The 21,462-nt window shown below is 42.0% G+C and overlaps 2 protein-coding genes across 3 annotated transcripts in view; one reads left to right on the top strand and one right to left on the bottom strand.

Moving 5' to 3' along the window:
• The window catches only part of LOC308657692 (olfactory receptor 2AP1), a gene marked incomplete at both ends in the record, with an annotated part of 60,037 nt that extends 41,028 nt beyond the window's left edge, over positions 1-19,009 (bottom strand). Inside the window, one exon of one of the 2 annotated variants that reach the window (XM_081309632.1) lies at positions 18,944-19,009. In XM_081309632.1, the coding sequence (XP_081165758.1) occupies positions 18,944-19,009 (66 nt within the window). Of the gene's footprint in view, positions 1-18,082 lie in introns of those variants that run through there. The other variant, XM_081309631.1, reaches the window with a different exon arrangement.
• Positions 10,074-14,374, top strand: LOC308657694 (thiol S-methyltransferase TMT1B-like). Its single transcript, XM_081309633.1, has 2 exons — positions 10,074-10,806; positions 12,290-14,374. The coding sequence occupies exons 1-2, from the start codon at positions 10,639-10,641 to the stop codon at positions 12,524-12,526; spliced, it is 405 nt and encodes a 134-aa protein (XP_081165759.1). The 5' UTR covers positions 10,074-10,638; the 3' UTR covers positions 12,527-14,374.
• Positions 19,010-21,462: the final 2,453 nt, after the last annotated feature.

Below are 21,462 nucleotides of genomic sequence, written 5' to 3'. Positions count from 1 at the left end.
GGCACTTGGGATGCTAACTATGTTACAACTATGCATAAACTTACTAAGGCAGTTGTCAAATCAATGCGGCTAAAGTATCTATTTTTACAAGCTCCTCTTTCTTCCAGGGATTGAATGAACATTGGAAAAACCTGATAGCCATATTAACTAACCCTTATAATGCTTTTACCCTGGCCCTACTGTTTATAATAGTGATAATTTTTTTCTTGTGTTGTGAGATGCTTAGGTAACCATGTAAAGGCCACCGAATGAAAAACAGCAATGCAGGATGAAGTCCTTGTAGTAGTCAGAGGTGGGGAGATGTGGGGACAAGTGCATGGAGTACTGCTTACATGGCATATGGTAGCGCGCCTGAGTGGCAGGCCACTTCCCTTGTACTAGGTGCGTTAATGGCAAACCATTTACCCTGTAGGCACAGACCTGGGTGTGAGGCCATGTGTTGCAGTCCTGGCACTTGCTCCATGGCCAGCTCTTGATTGGCTGCTGCAAGGATAGCAAGGAATTGTATTGGTGGATGCCTGTAATCTGCCTAGCTACTGCCTGACTATATATACATGGTAACTGCACAGTAAAATTAGACCTGCTTCCTGCTTGGTCTCCAGAGGTCTTGATTAGAGACTCCACAGCCACACTGTCCTCTACCTTGTTCCATGGACCTCCTTTCAGGATGAGAGTGAGCCCACATAATATCTAACTAATATAACCAGCAATGTGAGGACTGCTAAGGATGGCTTTGTTGCTGGGACGCAAAAGGTACGAAGGTAATTATGTGTCTACATGTGCATGTAAATTTGTGTGGTGTGGGATATCATCTCTATAGATTAGAAATAAATCAGGCAAACTTAAAAATTTAGAGTGATGGATTGAGGAGGAAGGAGATGATGAATGGAAGGTGAATGGAAGGTGAGAAAATCAAGGTAGCCTGAACAGAGGACTCAAGAAGTATGACTTTGGCTGTGCCTGGTGGCACAAGTCTATAATCCCAGCAATGCTAATGTAGGAGGATTGAAAGTTTGAGATCAGCCTCAACAACTTAGTAAGGCCCTAAGTAACTTTGTAAGACCCTATCTCAAAATTAAAACAAAATTCAAGCAAAATTTAATTAAAAAAATGACATAAAAGGGCAGGGGATGTGGCTCAGCAATAAAGCACTGCTAGTTTCAAACCCTAGTACCAAAAAAAAAAAAGACTTTGAAAAAAGCTAACATGGGGTGATAATAAAAGCATAGACTCAAGAGAGGGTTGTTTTTAAATTATATATTATAGTATATAGTATTATATATTATATTATATTATAGTATTATATATTATATCTATTATAGTATGCAGTATTATATATTATAGTATGTTAATATGCTAAAAGTTTCATGAGGAGATTCATGAGTGTAATGATTTAGGAGACAGAACAGACAAAACTAAGGCAAGAATTTACAGAAGCATTATTCAAATACCCTAAAAGTGGAAACAACTCATTCATCACTTGGTGAATGGATAAATATAGCATGGCATATCTATACAATACAATTTAACATGGGCATAAAATGATTAAAAGAATGAGCATTGATACATGCAAATATTAAATAAAGAACAGAACCCCTTTTATAATAAAAACAAAGGTAAAATAACTAAGAGTATAATTACAAAAAGTTCAAAATCTATATGAACCAATCTTTATAATATTTTCTTTGGGCCAAGGGCAGGGCACATACCTGTAATCCCAAGCTACTCAAGAGACTGAGGTAGGAGGATTGCAAGCTCAAGGCTAGCCTGGGCAATTTAGTGAGAGCCTGTCTCAAGAAAAGTCTAGTGATATAGCTCAGTGGTAGAGCTTCTCTGGGTTCAATCCCCAGTATCACAAAAACAAAACAAAAGAAAGAAACAAACGGGGGACCCAACATGGCATACAGTGAGGAGGCAGCACTTTCAGTATCTCCACATTAACGGGATCAGAGAGACCCATTAATACTCCTAGATTCTACCTGCTGAGAAACTTCTAGCAAAATTCCGCTGAAAGGAGACCTGCTGGGAATTAGTAAGTTTATTAGAGGTGACAGTTTGTCCCAGACGAGTAAATCTCGGCCACGCGGTGCAGAGGTCCAGTCCCGCCGGCCGCTGCCTAACGGCCGCCTGCCCGGCTCTACAAACGGCCCCTGGCGGCCTGACGCGGCGAAGGGCACCTGCCAGGCTCTGCGAAGGGTCCCTGCCGGGCTCTGCGAACAGCCCCGCCCGCACGGCGAATGGCCCCCGCCTGCACGGTGAATGGCCCCCGCCTGCCCAGCTCAGGAGGCAATGTGAAGGGACTCTAACCAAGCCTTTATGAAATAGCAAACTGGGAACTAAAACCAGAGATTGAGTCAGACCAGAGACAAGCCAGTCCCATCCCTCCCTTAGGACACTCCGGCAAGGAGCCAGGGGCCCGCCATAGCAGAGAGGGGAAGTCACCTGAGTTTGGCCAATGAGATTCCTTCCCAGCGGAATCTACTTTAGCAGGTGTGTGACTCCCACCCACATCAGATACAAACAACCAGGAAACTTCAAAAATCTCTCCGTGGGCATGACCATAAGGGCCAAGGGACTCCCGACCCCCAACTCCCCCTACCGCCGTGACTGTAGGGGCAGAGGGAAGCAGAGAAGACTCCCCCCCCAACTCCCCCAATCGCCAACTGAGAGGGCATGATGGTAGGGGTGGAGGGAAACAGAGGACACTCCTGACCCCCAACTCCTCCTACCGCCAGCGGAGTGCTCGTGATTGTAGGGGCTGAGGGAAGCAGAGGGGATCCTCAACCTCCAACTCCCATTACCACCAGTGGTGACACCCATGTTCTTAGCTGCCAGCTTCTGAGGGCGTGCCCACCAAAGGGGTCCGGAAAAATTAAACTATTGACTCCCAGACCACAGCTCCACAGCACTGGGGCTTAGATCAATGACAGATAGAGTGCTCAGTCGTTTGGGAAATAGGGCACGCGGTGGGGCTGAAAGTATAACCAGATCCTTGGGGAACCGCTTCTGGTGAGTAGGACCTGGCTGGCTGGCAGGAGGAAGGGGAGGAGGGGCCATAGAAGTGAAACAGCTCTGGACTAACAGGATTGAGAGAGACTCCCAGGGGCCACCTTACAGGGATTGCTGTTGACACATAGAGGGCAAAACTCAGCTCGGACGGCACAGCTCTGCCTATGGGAAGAGAAGAAAATGGATCCCTAAGACCTAATTTTATTTCTTATTTTATTTTATTTTTTCTCTCCCCTTTTCCTTCTTTCTTTCCCCTTTCAAGTTTTATTGTTCTTTCATTCTCTTCTATTCTATCTGTCTCCCTCTCCTTTCTTTTCAAGAGCACCTTCCTTCCCCTTCCCCCCAACTTTCATCCCAAGCATTACATCCTCCATTACGTGTAATTGTCTAAATGCAAATAGGTGAATGTTTTGAGGCCATCTATAGGGCTCCTAAATACCTAGCTACTACCAACACCCTGATCCAATCGACAGTTAGTATCCCCCTTCAGTAGAGCAACCTTCTAAAGTAGCCAAGACATACTAACCCTTATACCTTCATAGCACCTAACCTAAAGTCCTAAGAACAAACAACAAATCACTATATGCATACAGAATCTGGAAGCCCTTTATAAATTGAATGAATCAGCTTTAAAGTACAATAAAGCCCAACATCTCTAGGCATAATCTCCCACCACAAAGGAGAGACAACAGAGATATACAAAGCCAAAACAAATGTATAGGAGAAAGCAGTTACAAAGCAGTCAAACAGAACTGGAAAGTAACGTGAACAACATGAAAAAACAAGGGAAAAAAGGATTACAGACAATGCAGGACAACTTAAATCTACAGGAGGACCTAGAAGCATCAGAAACATGGACAGGGAAAGAAATCAAGGCATACCTAACTCAGATGGAACAGAATATTAGAGAAGACATGAGACAGCAAGTCCAAGCATTGAAAGTATATTTTGAAAATGAACTAAACAAACAAATTCAAACTGCAAAGAACGAGCTTTACCATGAGATAGAGATCTTAAAAAAACCAAACAGTAATCCTAGAAATGCAAGAAACCATAAACCAGATTAAAAACTCTAATGAGAATATTACAAATAGACTAGATCAAATAGAAGTCAGAATATCAGATAATGAAGACAAAGTTTATCAACTTGAAAAGAATAGGTCAACACAGAAAAGATGCTTAAATCTCATGAACAATCTATCCAAGACATATGGGATCTCATAAAAAAACCAAATTTGAGAGTCATTGGGATAGAAGAAGGCACAGAGGTTCAAACCAAAGGAATGGACAACTTATTAAATGAAATAATCCTAGAAAACTTCCCAGAGATGAAAGATGGAATGGATTGCCAAATCCTGGAAGCCTACAGGACCCCAAACATCCAAAACCATAATAGACCAACTTCAAGACATAAAATTATGAAGATAGCCAATGTACAGAACAAGGAGAGAATATTAAAAGCTACGAGAGAAAGGAGGCAGATTACATTCAGGGGTAAACCAATTAGGTTAATGACTGATTTTTTATCACAGACTTTGAAAGTGAGAAGATCCTGGAACAATGTATTTCAAACACTGAAAAATAATAGATTCCAACCAAGAATACTGTATCCAGCAAAATTAAGCTTCAGATTTGACAATGAAATTAAAATCTTTCATGATAAACAAAAGCTAAAAGAATTTGCAGCTAGAAAACCAGCACTGCAAAGCATTTTGGGCAAAATACTACAAGAAGAGGAATGGAAAAATAGTGCCCAAAACTAACAGCAGGAGGTATCTCAGTAAAGGGGGAGGGAAATAACCAAAAAGGTAAACTAGCCAAATTAAAATAAATAAATAAATAAACATGACTGGAAGTACAAATCATATTTCAATTGTAATCTTACATGTTAATGGCCTAAACTCACCAATCAAGAGACATAAGCTAGTAACCTGGATCAAAAAAACAAATCCAACAATATGCTGCCTTCAGGAGACTCATATGATAGGAAAAGACATACACAGGCTGAAGGTGAAAGGTTGGGAAAAATCATACCACTCACATGGCCCGCGGAAGTAAGCAGGAGTGGGCATACTCATATCGAATAAAATCAACTTCAAACCTAAGTTAATCAAAAGGGATAAAGAAGGACACTATATCCTGTTAAAAGGAACCATCCACCAACAAGACATAACAATTATCAATTTGTATGCACCAAACAATGGTGCGGCAACGTTCATAAAACAAACTCTCCTCAAGTTCAAGAGTCAAATAGACTACAACACAATAATTATGGGTGACTTCAACACACCGCTCTCGCCATTAGACAGATCCTCCAGACAAAAGCTGAATAAAGAAACTATAGAACTCAATAACACAATCAATAACCTAGACTTAACCGACATATATAGAATATATCAACCATCATCAAGTGGATACACGTTCTTCTCAGCAGCACATGGATCCTATTCAAAGATAGATCATATATTATGCCATAGGGCAACTCTTAGTAAATATAAAGGTGTGGAGATAATACCATGCACCATATCTGATCATAATGGAATAAAACTGGAAATCAATGATAAAAGAAGGAAGGAAAAATCCTGCATCACATGGAAAATAAACAATATGTTACTGAATGATCAATGGGTTACAGAAGACATAAAGGAGGAAATAAAAAAATTCTTAGAGATAAACGACAATTCAGACACAACATACCAGAATCTATGGGACACAATGAAAGCAGTTTTAAGAGGGAAATTCATTTCCTGGAGTTCATTCCTCAAAAAAAGAAAAACCCCAACAAATAAATGAACTCACACTACATCTCAAAACCCTAGAAAAGGAAGAGCAAAACAACAGCAAATATAGCAGAAGACAAGAAATAATTAAAATCAGAGCGGAAATCAACGAAACTGAAACAAAAAAAAAACCATTGAAAAAATTGATAAAACTAAAAGTTGGTTCTTTGAAAAAATAAATAAGATTGACAGACCCTTAGCCATGCTAACGAAGAGAAGAAGAGAGAAAACTCAAATTACTAACATACGGGATGAAAAAGGCAATATCACAACAGACACTACAGAAATACAGAAGATAATTAGAAAGTATTTTGAAACCCTATATTCCAATAAAATAGAAGACAGTGAAGATATCGATAAATTTCTTAAGTCATACGATCTGCCCAGATTGAGTCAGGAAGACACACACAATTTAAACAGACCAATATCAAAGGAAGAAATAGAAGAAGCCATCAAAAGACTACCAACCAAGAAAAGCCCTGGACCGGATGGGTATACAGCAGAGTTTTACAAAACCTTCAAAGAAGAATTAATACCAATACTCTTCAAGCTATTTCAAGGAATAGAAAAAGAAGGAGCTCTTCTAAATTCATTCTATGAGGCCAACATCACCCTGATCCCGAAACCAGACAAAGACACTTCAAAGAAAGAAAACTACAGACCAATATCTCTAATGAACCTAGATGCAAAAATTCTCAATAAAATTCTGGCGAATCGAATACAAAAGCATATCAAAAAAATTGTGCACCATGATCAAATAGGATTCATCCCTGGGATGCAAGGTTGGTTCAATATACGGAAATCAATAAATGTTATTCACCACATCAATAGACTTAAAGATAAGAACCATATGATCCTCTAGATAGATGCAGAAAAAGCATTCAACAAAGTATAGCATCCCTTTATGTTCAATACACTAGAAAAACTAGGGATAACAGGAACTTACCTCAACATTGTAAAAGCTATATATGCTAAGCCTCAGGCTAGCATCATTCTAAAAGGCATTTCCGCTAAAATCTGGAACAAGACAGGGATGCCCTCTCTCACCACTTCTATTTAATTTAGTCCTTGAAATACTAGCCAGAGCAATTAGACAGACAAAAGAAATTAAAGGCATAAAAATAGGAAAAGAAGAACTTAAAATATCACTATTTGCGGACGACATGATCCTATACCTAGAAGACCCAAAAGGGTCTACAAAGAAACTACTAGAACTAATAAATGAATTCAGCAAAGTGGCAGGATATAAAATCAACATGCATAAATCAAAGGCATTCCTGTATATCAGCAACAAAACTTCTGAAATGGAAATGAGGAAAACCACCCCATTCACAATATCCTCAAAAAAAAAAAAATAAAATACTTGGGAATCAACCTAACAAAAGAGGTGAAAGATTTATACAATGAAAACTACAGAACCCTAAAGAGAGAGATAGAAGAAGATCTTAGAAGAAGGAAAAATGTACCCTGTTCATGGATAGGCAGAACCAACATCATCAAAATGGCGATATTACCCAAAGTTCTCTATAGGTTCAACGCAATGCCAATCAAACTCCCAATGGCATTTCTTGTAGAAATAGATAAAGCTATCATGAAATTCATATGGAAAAACAAAAGACCCAGAATAGCAAAAGCAATTCTAAGCAGGAAGTGTGAATCTGGAGGTATAGCGATACCAGATTTCAAACTGTACTACAGAGCAATAGTAACAAAAACAGCATGGTACTGGTACCAAAACAGGCAGGTGGACCAATGGTACAGAATAGAGGACACAGAGACCAATCCACAAAATTACAACTTTCTTATATTTGATCAAGGGGCTAAAAGCATGCAATGGAGAAAGGATAGCATCTTCAATAAATGGTGCTGGGAAAACTGGAAATCCATATGCAACACAATGAAGCTGAACCCCTTTCTCTTGCCATGCACAAAAGTTAATTCAAAATGGATCAAAGAGCTTGATATCAAATCAGAGACTCTGCGCCTGATAGAAGAAAAAGTTGGCTCCAATCTACATATTGTGGGGTCAGGCTCCAAATTCCTTAATAGGATGCCCATAGCCCAAGAGTTAAATACAAGAATAAACAAATGGGACTTACTTAAACTAAAAAGTTTTTTCTCAGCAAGAGAAACAATAAGAGAGGTAAATAGGGAACCTACATCCTGGGAACAAATTTTTACTCCTCACACTTCAGATAGAGCCCTAATATCCAGAATATACAAAGAACTCAAAAAATTAAACAATAAGATAACAAATAACCCAATCAACAAATGGGCCAAGGACCTGAACAGACACTTCTCAGAGGAGGACATACAATCAATCAACAAGTACATGAAAAAATGCTCAACATTGCTAGCAGTCAGAGAAATGCAAATCAAAACCACCCTAAGATACCATCTCACTCCAGTAAGATTGGCAGCCATTATGAAGTCAAACAACAATAAGTGCTGGTGAGGATGTGGGGAAAAGGGTACACTTGTACATTGCTGGTGGGACTGCAAATTGGTGCGGCCAATATGGAAAGCAGTATGGAGATTCCTGGGAAAGCTGGGAATGGAACCACCATTTGTCCCAGCTATTGCCCTTCTCGGTCTATTCCCTGAGGACCTTAAAAGAGCATACTATAGGGATACTGCCACATCAATGATCATAGCAGCACAATTCACAATAGCTAGACTCTGGAATCAGTCTAGATGCCCTTCAACAGATGAATGGACAAAAAAATCTGGCATTTATACACAATGGAGTATTACACAGCACTAAAAAACGACAAAATCATGGAATTTGCAGGGAAATGGATGGCATTAGAGCAGATTATGCTAAGTGAAGCTAGCCAATCCTTAAAAAACAAATGCCAAATGTCTTTTTTGATATAAAGAGAGCAACTAAGTACACAACACGGAGGAAGAGCATGAGGAAAATATTAACATTAAACAGAGACGAGTGGGGGGAGAGAAAGGGAGAGAGAAGGGAAACTGTATGGAAATGGAAGGAGACCCTCATTGTTACACAAAATTACATATAAGAGTTTGTGAGGGGAAAGGGGAAAAAAAAGGGAGAGAATTGAATAACAGCAGATGGGGTAGAGAGGGAAGTTGGGAGGGAAGGGGAGGGGGGATAGTAGGGGATAGGAAAGGTAGCAGAATACAACAGTCGCTAATATGGCATTATGTAAAAATGTGGATGTGTAACCGATGTGATTCTGCAACTTGTATTTGGGGTAAAAATAGGATTTCATAACCCACTTGAATCAAATGTATGAATGATGATATGTCATGAGCTTTGTAATGTTTTGAACAACCAATAAAACAAACAAACAAATAAACAAACAAAAAGACAAGCAAACCCCCCCCCCCCAAACAAACCAAAAAATGCAAAGGAAACCAAAGTGAACAAAACAAAAGAAATCTTCCTTTGGCCACTATACAGCTGGTGTTCGGCCTTCAATGCTCTGTGTGGGGATCTGCTCCCAAGATGCTAAGGAAGGCTTCAGCCAAAGGAGAAGCCACCATTAATATCCTGGGAACTTTGTGGTAAGATTCCTGTGATTCAAAAGACTGGTATCTTTAGACTTTTATGCTTTGGTGGCAATTTCTGGTTCTGAATTTTGGAGGTTACTGTCCTAGGCTGTAACTGAGGTCCTCAGGGAGCTGTGAGGACACCCAGGGTCCATAGCTTCCTTCTGCTACCTGACTCTCCTTAGAACACACAAACATGGGAGCAGGGGGAGATCTTGGAAATTGTGAGAGGCCCTCCAGCCTCTCCTTGACTCCCCATTTTGTACATAAGAAGTCGACACTTGCCCAAGAGACACAGGACTAAGTGGCAGAACTCAGACTTCTCAGCACACAGATCTCTTGACTTCATCTGTACTCTGTTTTTTTTCTTTCTTCTATTTCTTGAGTCTTGAGGCCTTGGATTTAAAAATGAACAGCAGTAAGCTCAGAAAGTGCCTTTCTTTTGACCAGTAACCTCCCTTTTTCTTAAGATATATCAGGTCTAACTCTGAACCTTCTGTTAGGCTTCCTCCTGTTACAGTTTACACAGCCCTCAGGGTGTACTCTGGGAACCCAACCAGAATGTCCAGCTTGCACAACCAACTGAAGCAGACCTGAGATTGGGATGAGACTCGGATATCCCCCATGATGCAGCCCTTCCCTGGCATTTGGCTCCCATGAAGCAGTGATCTGAGACATAATCCTTGGTCCCCCTTAAGACTCCCCTCTAAGGTGAGTCAGCCTTAGAGATACCACCCTCCTCAGCTGGGCAGCGCTCCCCAGAACACAGGCACCACCTGTCCCTTCGCCCCACATAAAGCTTTTGGAGAGCCCATAGGACTGTGAGAACTTTGCCCTCTGGAGGAATTCCACACACCCTCTCCACCCTGTAAGGAAGATTGCCAATCCAGACCCAAGGAGCAAAGTCCTAAAACAGGAGGAGGGGAGACTGGTTTCTGCCGAGGCTGGGCAGAGAAAGAAAGCCAGTGCCCCAACAGAAGCACCACCAGAAGCTGGTGCCATGGATGTCCTGGTCCGGCTCCTGCAGCTGCTCATGCTGCTCCTGACGCTGCCCCTGCACCTGATGGCTCTGCTGGGCTTCTGGCAGCCCCTATGCAAAAGCTACTTCCCCTACCTGATGGCCGTGCTTGCTGCCAAAACCAACCGAAGGATGGAGAACAAGAAACGGGAGCTCTTCAGTGAGATAAAGGGGCTGATGGGAACCTCAGGGAAGGTGGCCCTGCTGGAGCTGGGCTGTGGCACTGGTGCCAACTTCCAGTTCTATCCTGCTGGCTGCAGGATCACCTGCCTGGACCCAAATCCCCACTTTGAGAAGTTCCTGTGAAGGAGTATGGCTGAGAACAGGCACCTCCAATATGAGCGGTTTGTGGTGGCCCCTGGAGAGGACATGAAACACGTGGCTGATGGCTCCATGGACGTGGTGGTCTGCACTCTGCTGCTGTGCTCTGTGCAGAGCCCAAAGAGGGTCCTGCAGGAAGTCCACAGAGTGCTGAGGCCAGTGAGCAGAGTGGGAAGGACGTGGGCCTGGGGCAGGCAAACAGCATTGGCCACCCCAGTGTTTGGGGGCCCCAGGAGGGGGAACTGACGCTCTAGTACATTAGACGCCTGCTGCTGAATAAGAGATGTGACCAGGGTGGGCCCAATAGGATGCTCTTGGGGCACAAAGGACAGTCACCTAACAGGAGGTGGAGGGGGGTGGGGAAGTCACCTAAGGAAGTGAAGTTTAAATTGAGATCAGAGGAACTAAACAGGACATGGAGGGTGGGGAAATAAGTGTGCCAGTAGAGATATTAGGGGGAGTAGAATCCATACATTTGTTTTTTAAATCCATAATATTTCAAGTGGGGCATAGAGAGAGGGGAGTTTAGGATAGTTTCCAAGTTTCTGGCGTGAGCAACTGAAGGGATAATGGGTGCTAGTGCCATTTGCTGGAATGTTAGGTCCCAGGAGCTGCTGAGACAGCCAAGCAGAGAAACCATGTGGGCTGTTAGAAGGCTAGAACTGGAGGCAGGAAAAGATGCAGCGTGGAGATAGAGAGTTGGACATCGCCAGCTTGTAGCTGCTAATTAAGAGCTCAGGGGTGAGTGAATCACTAGGGGAGGGAGTGGGAAGAGAAGAGCTGGAGAAACCCCCTGTAGTTATCGGGCAGGGTCTGGGGCTTCCTTGGGATGTTGGAGGAGATGTCAGGAACAGCTATGGCATGCACCTGAGTCTTGATAGAGAGGCCTGGTGCATCTGTATATAGTGAGCCATCTGCCCTTGTTTCTTAGTCACCCTCTGTCTGCCCTCTGCACCTTCTTTAAAGATCTCTCAGCAGACATTTCCCCCTCAGTTACAAGAGGTTCTTCACAGGCCCCTTGAGGGAGGGTAGGAGCAGGGGGTGCAGAAAATTCTGCCACGAGACCAGCGCTGGCTTCATGAAAGAAGGTTTGATTCATAAGTAATTGCTAGGGAGTTTTAAATTAAAGAGACAAAACTCTCATTACCTTTAATACCAGCTCTGGGATGGCTTCTCTTAGCTCCAGCCTCCAGCCACCTAAGGTGGTGGCGAGGTTTACAGAAAAGTCTAGGGAGAGAGCGAACACGCCAGGGAGTGGGCTTTTCTTGGGGAAAAGAAATTCCAGGGAAAATCCCATCCAATGTAGGCTAATGGGGGAAGCATTCCAAGATCAGGGGTGACGACTGGGTCTTCAGGGCAGTGGCCAGACAGGCCTCTGCATGGACAAGCCCTTGGACTTGGGAAAGGGTGGGAAAAGCTCTAACACAGCCGCGTCTAAGCGCCTCTCACCCATCCAGGGAGGTAACTCAAATCACATGCGAGGATGGCCTCCCACAGAAAATGTCAGAGCAGCAGTTTGCTCCATAAACTCTCAGACCAGCTGCTCCCACTTCACTAAGTGATTTGGCCAGGCTTGATCAGAGGGAAGGAGGAAGGAGCAGGATGGAGCAGCTAGTGACACTGACCCTCTCCTCCCTCCCAGGGAGGAGTGCTGTTCTTCTGGGAGCACGTGGCTTATCCGCGAGCAAGCCAGGCCTTCATGTGGCAGCAAGTTTTTGAGCCCACCTGGAAGCACATTGGGGATGGCTGCTACCTTACCAGAGAGACCTGGAAGGACCTGGAGAATGCCCAGTTCTCTGAGATCCAAATGGAACAACAGCCCCCTCCCCTCAAATGGTTACCTGTTGGGCCCCACATCATGGGGAAGGCTGTGAAATAAACTTCCATGGAGGGGGGTCATTTGCTCCCTCCCCTGTCCCCAGTCAGAAAAAGCCACCCACTGCCAAATCTGTCTTCTGCTGAGAGGGATCTAATCAAGAATGAGAGAAGCTTCCCCTACCACCATCATCCCTAGTTTCTCCCTCCCTCTCCCTGAGGGGTCTCTAGCTCTAAAAAAAAAAAAAAAACAAAAAAAAAAACCTATTCCTACCCTGACTAGAGGGAGGAAAACATTATGCTCTGTCATTCCTTAACTAAAAATTCCCAGACTTCACCCACCCACTTCCTAGGACAGCTCCCATCCCTTCCCTTGTCCCCATGGGAAAGGTCCCCCTGCCCTCCTTAGGTTACTCCTATGTGCCCCTGGGACTAGTCACAGAAGCCATGGTACTGCAACCCTGCCTGGCCACCAGAGTGTCCCTCCCCCCCTACCACCTTTATCCTGAGCTGTGGGGGTACCAGAGAGAAGGGGAGACCCTGGGGAGGAGGGAGCAGCACTTAGCAAAGAAGCCAGAGGTTTTGTCTTCAAATGTTTTTTAATAAATAGACAAAATCCACTAGACTGATGCAGCAAACTAAGGTCAGAGGAGAAGGGAAACTGAGGAGGGAGAAGCCCCTGAGTCAGCAACACAATCTCCTCCCTGACTGTCCTGCTAAGGCACTTTGGGGGAGACAGGTTACACAGGGGGAGTGGCAGAAGGAGGGATTCTGATCCCCACCGTATAGCAGGACATCCCTGCCCTTCTTTCCCTGCCCCACAGCCCCATCCCTGGTTGACACCCTCTTGTCTCCCATCATTCCAAGGGGAAGATCGGGCTGGTTCTCATGGGTGGGTGAGGTCTGTGCTCCTGAGAAAGCAGATCCTGCCAAATCTTGAGGCAGTGTCAGCAACCAATTCTACTCTCTTCATCCAGAGGAGCCACTCAGGAAGAGATGGAAGGGACCCTTGGGCCAGGCTGAGACCAAGGAAGCTAGGCAGTGCCTGGCACAGGGTGCACCTCAGGGCCCAGCTCTGGGTGCCCATCAGCAGCCAGGATGGGGTGTACATCAGGACTTTCCTGTCAGGGACTGCCCCAGTTGTTCCTCAAGATGGTCCCTGTCTTCTCTTCCTTGAACTGTTGCCGGTCTTCATGGGGCATCTTCACTGCATGGTACTGGGGCACTGTGGCCTCAGGGTGCTTTGCCCGCTTGAAGAATCCCATCTATAAGGATGCCAAGCCAGACTATGAGGAGCTGCGGGGCTGAGGTCCTGGGGACACACACCCACAGCACAGAGCCTTGCCCCCACCACCCCTGGGAGAGAAACAACCAGCTGAAGCAGAAAAGAGACAGGCCAGCCAGCACCCAGCACCATGGGCAGCACCCAGGGTGCCACCAATGCCAGGGCCCCAGGTTCTCATTCACAGCAAGAGGAAGATCAAGAGGGGGCCCGAGGAGCAGGAAAGGAAATCTCCTTGAGCCTCTGAAAGGGAGGCTTGGAGGTGGAACATCAGGACCTCTAACTCCCAAGATTTCTATCCACCCAAGCTTCTTAAGAGGCCAACAGCATCCCCCATAACACTAACAAGATCTGAGGAGGAAATGGCTTTCTCAACCCCTGCATACCTGGCCCCTTCGTGCCTTACACACCCCCTGTGTGCGTGTATACTGGGTAGCACCTCCCTTAGGCAGGGACCTCTCCTCCCTGAATCCAGTACTCCATCCCCTCCTTACATCATGACCATGCTGGTCCTGCACACCAAGACGGCCATGTGGCCTTCCATACTCATACTCAGAACTGCCCAAGACTCCCACAAGCTCAGGCTGCACAGCATCTCTTTGCACATCCATCTCTGCACACTCATGTCCACAGAAGAGAGGTGCATGGAGCCTCCCCACACTCCTACATGCTCAGCCATGAGCCCACCCAGCTCTTAGTGCATGCCCCCAGCTGTGTACACACACCCTTATAACCTCAGCCTCCTAATGACTTCTCATCTCTGTCACTAGGACTCACATCACCCTCGTGAAAACACATTCCTTATTCCTGATCCCTGAATGTTAGAGCTCTGTTCATTCTCACATACATACATACATATCCACATGCACACACACATATTTGCATACACACTCATGCACGCACACAAGTTACCCCATAAACCCTGGACCCCCAACTTCCATGGCTGAGGGCTGCACGGCCAGATGGGCTCTGTGATATTTGGTGGGGAAAGATGAGCTCTGACTGCTCCAATGGGAGAAGATGCATTAGGAAGTTGAGGGAGGAGGGGGGCAAAGTTTTAAAACTTCTGCATAGCAAGGAAATGATTAATAGTATGAAGAGAGAGCCTACAGAGTGGGAGAAAATCTTTGCCAGGTACTCTTCTGACAGGGAATCAATGTCCAGAATATATAAAGCACTCAAAAAACATAACACCCAAACCAACAAGGGAACTCCTCCAATAACCGAATCAATAAATAGACAAAAGAACTATATAGACATTTCTCAAAAGAAATATAAATTGCCAACAAATATTTGAAAAAAAATGTTCCACAACTCTAGCAATAGCAAATCAAAACTTCATTGAGATTTCATTTTACTGCAGTTAAAATGGCAATAATCAATAATAAAAATAATAATAAATGCTGGTAAGGATGTAGGAAAAAAGGTATAATCATACATTGTTGGTGGCAAAGCAAACTAGTACAACTAATTTGGGAAGCAGGATGGACATTCTTCAAAAGACTAGGAATGGATCCACCATATGCCTAGGTATTCCACTTCTTGGTATTTATCCAAAAGACCTAAAATCACCATACTATAGGGATATAGGCACATCCATGTGAAATTCACAATAGCCAAGTTATGGAAGAGCCCAGGTGCTCATCAACAGGTGAATGGATAAAGAAAAGAGGGAAGGAGAAGTCACTGTGGACTGAAATGAAGCAAATTGTATTATGCCAATGCATGAATATGTCAAAATGAATCCAACTATTTATTTATAATTCATTAATAAAAACATTAAAAAGGGTCTCATAAAAACAGAAGGGAGAACAATGGAGTAAAGGAAGGGGATTGAGGAGGAGTAAGAAGGAACAAGGAAAGGGGAGAAATTCGAAATATAATTGACAAAAGCATGCAGTGTGCATATATAAATATGTCACAGTGAATTCCACTTTTAAGTATAACACTTAAAAACAAATTAAAAGAAGGAGGTCAATAAGGTCAAGGAAGCAGGTGAGGGGGAAGGAGGAGGTGTGGGAAGGAGGCATCACTGGAGATTGAAATGGAGCAAATTATGTTATATAAATGTATTAATAGGTAACCCCCCAAAAATTATGTGTAACTATAATGCACTAATAAAATGTATATAATTAAAAAAAGAACAATAGGGTGGAGTAATATGGCTTTTTGTATGCTTCTGATATCCTAAATAGATTTATGTACTAAAGCTTTCTGATCAAGCCTGTTGAGATCTTGGAGAAGCAGGCAACAGGTAAAAACATCAATGGTACTTAAAATACTTGTTCATGCTGAAGAGAGCAAATGTTAAAGTCTACTGGAATGGCTGCATGGCTCAGTCGTTACACAGGTGCCAAAAATATTCAACTTCTGATTCTAGTCCAGGCACTTAGCTGTGTGTCCTTGCAGAAGCTGTTTCACTTTTCTAAGTTTCAGTTTCCCCATCTGTAAATTTTCTATGCAGACCTAAGAAGTTCATATGAAGCATGCTTTTCTAATTGAGTGCTTTTGGTAAATATTAAAATGATCAAAGGTCTTCACTTAAAAATATCCTGTCCTGGGGCTGGGGATGTGGCTCAAGCGGTAGCGCGCTCGCCTGGCATGCTTGCGGCCTGGGTTCGATCCTCAGCACCACATACAAACAAAGATGTTGTGTATGCCGAGAACTAAAAAATAAATAAATAAATATTAAAAAAAATAATGTTAAAAAAATATCCTGTCCTGGCTTCCCTCATCCATTTGTTTATACAGCCATCTATCCATCTATCATTCATTCATCCATTCAATAGCATACTCTTGCTTGGCATTACAGTTGGAATTGTGATCAAAAAGATATTATCTCTAGGCTGGACTTGTAGTGCAGTGATAGAGCACTTGTCTAGCATGTGTGAGGCATTCGGTTTGATCTTCAGTACCACATTAAAAAAATAAAGTTGTTATGTTCATCTACAACTAAAACAAACAAACAAACAAACAAAAAGAACATAGTATTTCTGCACTCCTAGACCTTACAGACTAGAAAAGAATACATTAAAAAATATAACCATTATTTTGGTTATACTACGAATGACAAAACACAGAATACTATGAGGGAACATAACTAGGTGGTCATTTATTTTATTCCTCTGTTCTTGAAATTCCATTTTTACCATTCTCTACCTTTTCAGCTTTAACTTTTCACCAATAACACTCTACAGTTTGACTAATTCTTACCCTACCTCCAACTTCGACATTTTCTCAAAGTGGTTAGGATAAACAATGAAAGTCTAATTATTTATTCAAATACTTTAATTCTTCGTTTTAATTGCTCTCTGCAGCATTTCACATTGACAACAACCTGTTTCTTAAGATATTCTCTTTCTATGAATTCCACAGATATTTTATTTTTCTTATTGTTCCATCTGCATTTGCTGCTCTTTAAATATTGGGAGGAACTTTAGAGCTTACTATTTGAGCCCCTATATTCCTATATAATCAATGATCACCTATGTGATAAGGGTTGCAAAATCCAGAGGGTGGTCCTGAATTCAGATGCCTTGACACTATCAGCATTGATTTTATTTTAGATGAGAATTTAACTTAATTCAAAACTAAAATTATAATCTCCACACTCTTCTTACTCCTTTTGTTTTGATTGATATAAATGACAGTATCACTTATTCAAGCTCCTTGGATTAAAATTTTTGGCTCCTACCCCTAATATTTTTTCTACTCCATGTTTTTGATTTCTTGTCTTATTTCTACTTGTAAAAATCCAGTATAAATGGTATCCTCTCTGAAGACATTTATGGGCTAATTCACATTGAGTTGTTCAACTGAGTAATTCAATTGCTTTTTCAATTAAAAAAACTTATTCATTTCTTTTTTTCCAAGCATATGCAATTAACTTTATTAATATGTAAGTTTAAGTGAATAAATATGAAAAAATTCTAAAATTTAAAATAATAATACATTGCCCAAATGAAAGTATAGAAATTAACTGCTTTATCAATTGTCTTAAAATTTCCACTTTCTTTTTTATTCACTTTTTCTTAAGTAGGAAATTGAACATATAAATTCATGTAAATAAAATGGTCATTAAAATGGAGTTTATGGACAATTGCAGGTTGTCATACAGTCTCCAGTGCCAAACAACAAACAACCACAAACAACCACACATTATTTTGGCTTAGATACTCTTTTGCTTGCTCTGTATCAATTTAACAACAGGTTGCAATTTTTTATTTCCAAGTTTCACTAGACTGGATTTTAATTCTTTGTTGGGTACCTAGTAACCGTCAGAGAGCTGGGTATATGGTTGATACCCATCCAGTTCCAAATCTTTAATTTTTAAGTTCTTTAAAGATTCACAAGCTTTTTGACAATATCCTGGAAGGCTTGTTTTACCTGTTGGTTCCTTAGGGTGTAAATGAAGGGGTTCAACAAAGGAGCAACTGAAGTAATGAGTAGAGCTACTCCCTTGTTGAATGTGTCTCCTTCTGTTGAGGGTTTAATATAAATGAAGATGCAGCTTCCATAAGAGAGGGAGATGACAATCATGTGGGAAGAACAGGTGGAAAAGGCCTTTGACCTCTGCTGGGCTGAAGGAAGCTTCAGAATAGCCCTGATGATAAATGTATAGGAGATAATCACTAGTACCAGAGTGACAATCAGGGTCACAGATGCCACAAGAAAGACTATCTTCTCCATGAGGCTAGTGTCTGAACAGGAGAGTTCTCGAAGAGGCTCAAAGTCACAGAAATAATGATTCAGCCTGTTGGATGCACAAAAGTCCTGCTGATTCATTAGAGTGAATGGTGGTATAATAACCATTAACCCAGCCAGCCAAGAGCAGAGAACCAGCTGGGTGCAGACTCTGCCACTCATGATGATCGTGTAATGCAGGGGTTTGCAGATGGCCACATAGCGATCATAGGACATGGCAGCTAGAAGATAAAACTCTGTGGATCCAAGGAATATGGCAAAGAAGTACTGAGTGAAGCAACCAACAAAGCTGATACTCTTGTTCCCTGTGGTGATGCTGAAGAGGACCCTGGGAATGAAGATGTTTGTGAAGGAAATTTCCAAGAAGGAGAAGTTCCGGAGAAAAAAATACATGGGAGTCTGAAGGTGGGAGTCCAACAAGGTGAGGATGAGGATAGTCAGGTTTCCAATGATGCTGAGAAAGTAGGTCAGGAAAAAAAAAGTGAAAATTGCCACTTGGAATTCAGGGACATCTGTTAGACCCAGAAGGATGAACTCAGTCAATATGGTTTTATTTTTCATTGTTGAATAATTTTTGAGTCTCAAGGTAAAAAAGAGAGAAATCAAAGGGGAGAAGGGAAGAGGTGCTCTCAAATGGACATGGGAAATCTGAAGAGAACAAAATGGAGGGAACCATGAACTTTTCCTGTGATGACATGATCCAGATCAATGGCTCATTTGAATGGTGTTGATTTCTCCACAGTCCCTTTTGTAGGAAAATTCTTGTCATTATTTCCCAACACCGTACCCTTCCCAGTGCCTGGTAGTCATTTAACAAAGGAATGCCTCGAGCTGTGGCCTCCTTCCAGAATAATTGCTAATTTCTTTTCCTCAGCATTCACTTCCCCAACTTTCCACCAGTGCCATTCATTGCCTTACCTCCTTTGTTTGCTTAACTCCTCTCAGAATTGCTGTTTTCTTTTCCAAATCTCTCATTTTTCTTCTGGTTCAACTTCCTTAATTCTCTTGATGTCAAAGAAATGCCAGTTCCTCATTTCCTCCCAATGGACCCTCCAGTCTTTTCTGCCTGTGTCTGTCAATGAGAATTTGAAGTTCTCTGTGTTAGGCACATGTCATTCTGTCCTTTGGAACATCTTCATCACCTGTCAATATTAGCAGTAGCTTTATTGGGTAATAATCTGCATTTACTTACTCTAATGCATTCAGAATCTTTAGATATAGTTTTACTTTCCTGTAAGGATAAAGAGATTGCATCACATGCTAAGGATTTTTAGGAACTTAAGGATCTTTAAGGCAGAAACTCTTAAGTAGGAGTCCAGTAATTCCTAGGTTAGATGTGCTACGTCTGTGAATCCACTAAACCATGAGCAAACCATTTTGTGTGAGTAGGTAACTTTTATGGGGAAAGTGTATAAAACTATGTTCTATGGTTTTCTAGGAGGCTTTACATTTGAGCACTTTATGGGCATTTCAAGTCTTTACTTATTTGTGAGCTCATGTGGTTAAAGAGGCACTTTATCTGGGAATTTCCTCACTGATTTATTCAAGACTTTTTCTACTTATTGTTTTTATAAACATTTACAATGCAGCAGCTTCCAAGCATTTTTTATCATAATTCATTCTAAATTTTATGTATTTTTTTCAGCCAACATATATAATTTAAAGAAAAGTTTTATAGCACACTCCTTGTTACATATTTCTATTTTATTATATTTTAATTTCCTTTAAAATATTGTTTGCAACTCACTAAATTGACAACATAACCCTCTAGTGGGTTGTAGTCCATTAACAGATGGAATCTGGGATCAAGAAAAATCACGCAATGCTCTGGATACCCTTGCCCTTCTGGTTACCAACCTGGAGTTTTTAGAGAGTGGCGGAGTATTCACCTTTGCATAAGTTTCAGGATTCACAACCACAGAGAAGTAGTCAATGAGGCTACGAACAGTGAGCACACTTCCTTACTTGACCATCTAATTGGCCCAGGGAGATTTTACTCCTAAGTATTCTTAGAAGGAAACCAAAATTATAAGGCCACATAATTAAAAGATAATATAAACTTTATTGCATTTTCTACATTCTCTGCCATCAAATCCCATCATGGATTTCGGAAAAACCCCATACACTTCCAGGGCTTATCTTGATAAGAAGTAACCTTCTTCTGCTCCTGTCCCTTCTTGATTTATCAAGGTTTTGATGGTTTCTGCTATTCCACTCAGTGAGACTGGAGTTGAAGAAAGAAGAGTTAATAAGTAGGAGGCTAAAAGCAAAGATTTTTGAGGAATAAAGTAGTTCTGGATTTTTCTTGCCTAGAAGAAATGAGGCTGTTGACCTCCGAAGGCAGAATATGAACTCTCTCTTACATCTCAGATATTCCTTATTCACAGCGACAGAGGTTATGTCTACTTTGTTGAGAACATGCACTGGGGGATCAATTGAATGTAAAAGCACAAGTTTCCCTGGGGATGCTTGTTTGGAACAGGTTAATGAGTGTCCTTGTTGACAATTTGGGAATGAGCTTTATACATATAGCTGAGCCAAGTTGGTCCAGAGAGACTAGAGGGTCTGGAGAGATGGGTTGATGTGGAGACGGTGGGGGTCATAGCAAGAGAGCATCAGAAGAGGAAGAGTATAAAGTGTTATTATCCTTCCCCAGTGGATGGGCACAGCTGATCTTGACTTGGATAAGCAGACTGGGTGGAACCGTTGTCAGATCATGGAAATCCTGAAAAGCCACATTATTAAAAAACATCACTGGCCTCGTTTCAGTTAGCTCACTTACAGACTATTGGTTAGAGACACGTCAGGAGCAGTTTTCATTTTTTTGAAGGATGCATAAAGAAATGAAATACAAAACAACAACAACAACAAAAAAAGTGGAATGGTCAAACTGAAGTAAGAATAGAAGCCCATAATGAGAAAATGCTTGCAACTCTCTAGTTTACAGTAGTGGAGAACTTGTTAAGACATGTATTTATTTCCTAGGAAGACTGACACATTGCTATCCAAGGACT

The sequence above is a fragment of the Spermophilus citellus genome (assembly GCF_964194105.1).
Source record: "Spermophilus citellus genome assembly, chromosome: 10".
Classification (NCBI taxonomy): domain Eukaryota; kingdom Metazoa; phylum Chordata; class Mammalia; order Rodentia; family Sciuridae; genus Spermophilus; species Spermophilus citellus.
This window is presented reverse-complemented; position numbering and strand designations above follow the sequence as displayed.

What these genes read in the sequence shown, in the direction of transcription:
- LOC308657694 (XM_081309633.1), top strand. Translation starts at nt 10,639, where the DNA reads ATGGCTGAGAACAGGCACCTCCAATATGAGCGGTTTGTGGTGGCCCCT. An exon ending in TCCACAGAGTGCTGAGGCCA is followed by an intron (nt 10,807 to 12,289) that starts GTGAGCAGAGTG and finishes CCTCCCTCCCAG; the next exon opens with GGAGGAGTGCTGTTCTTCTG.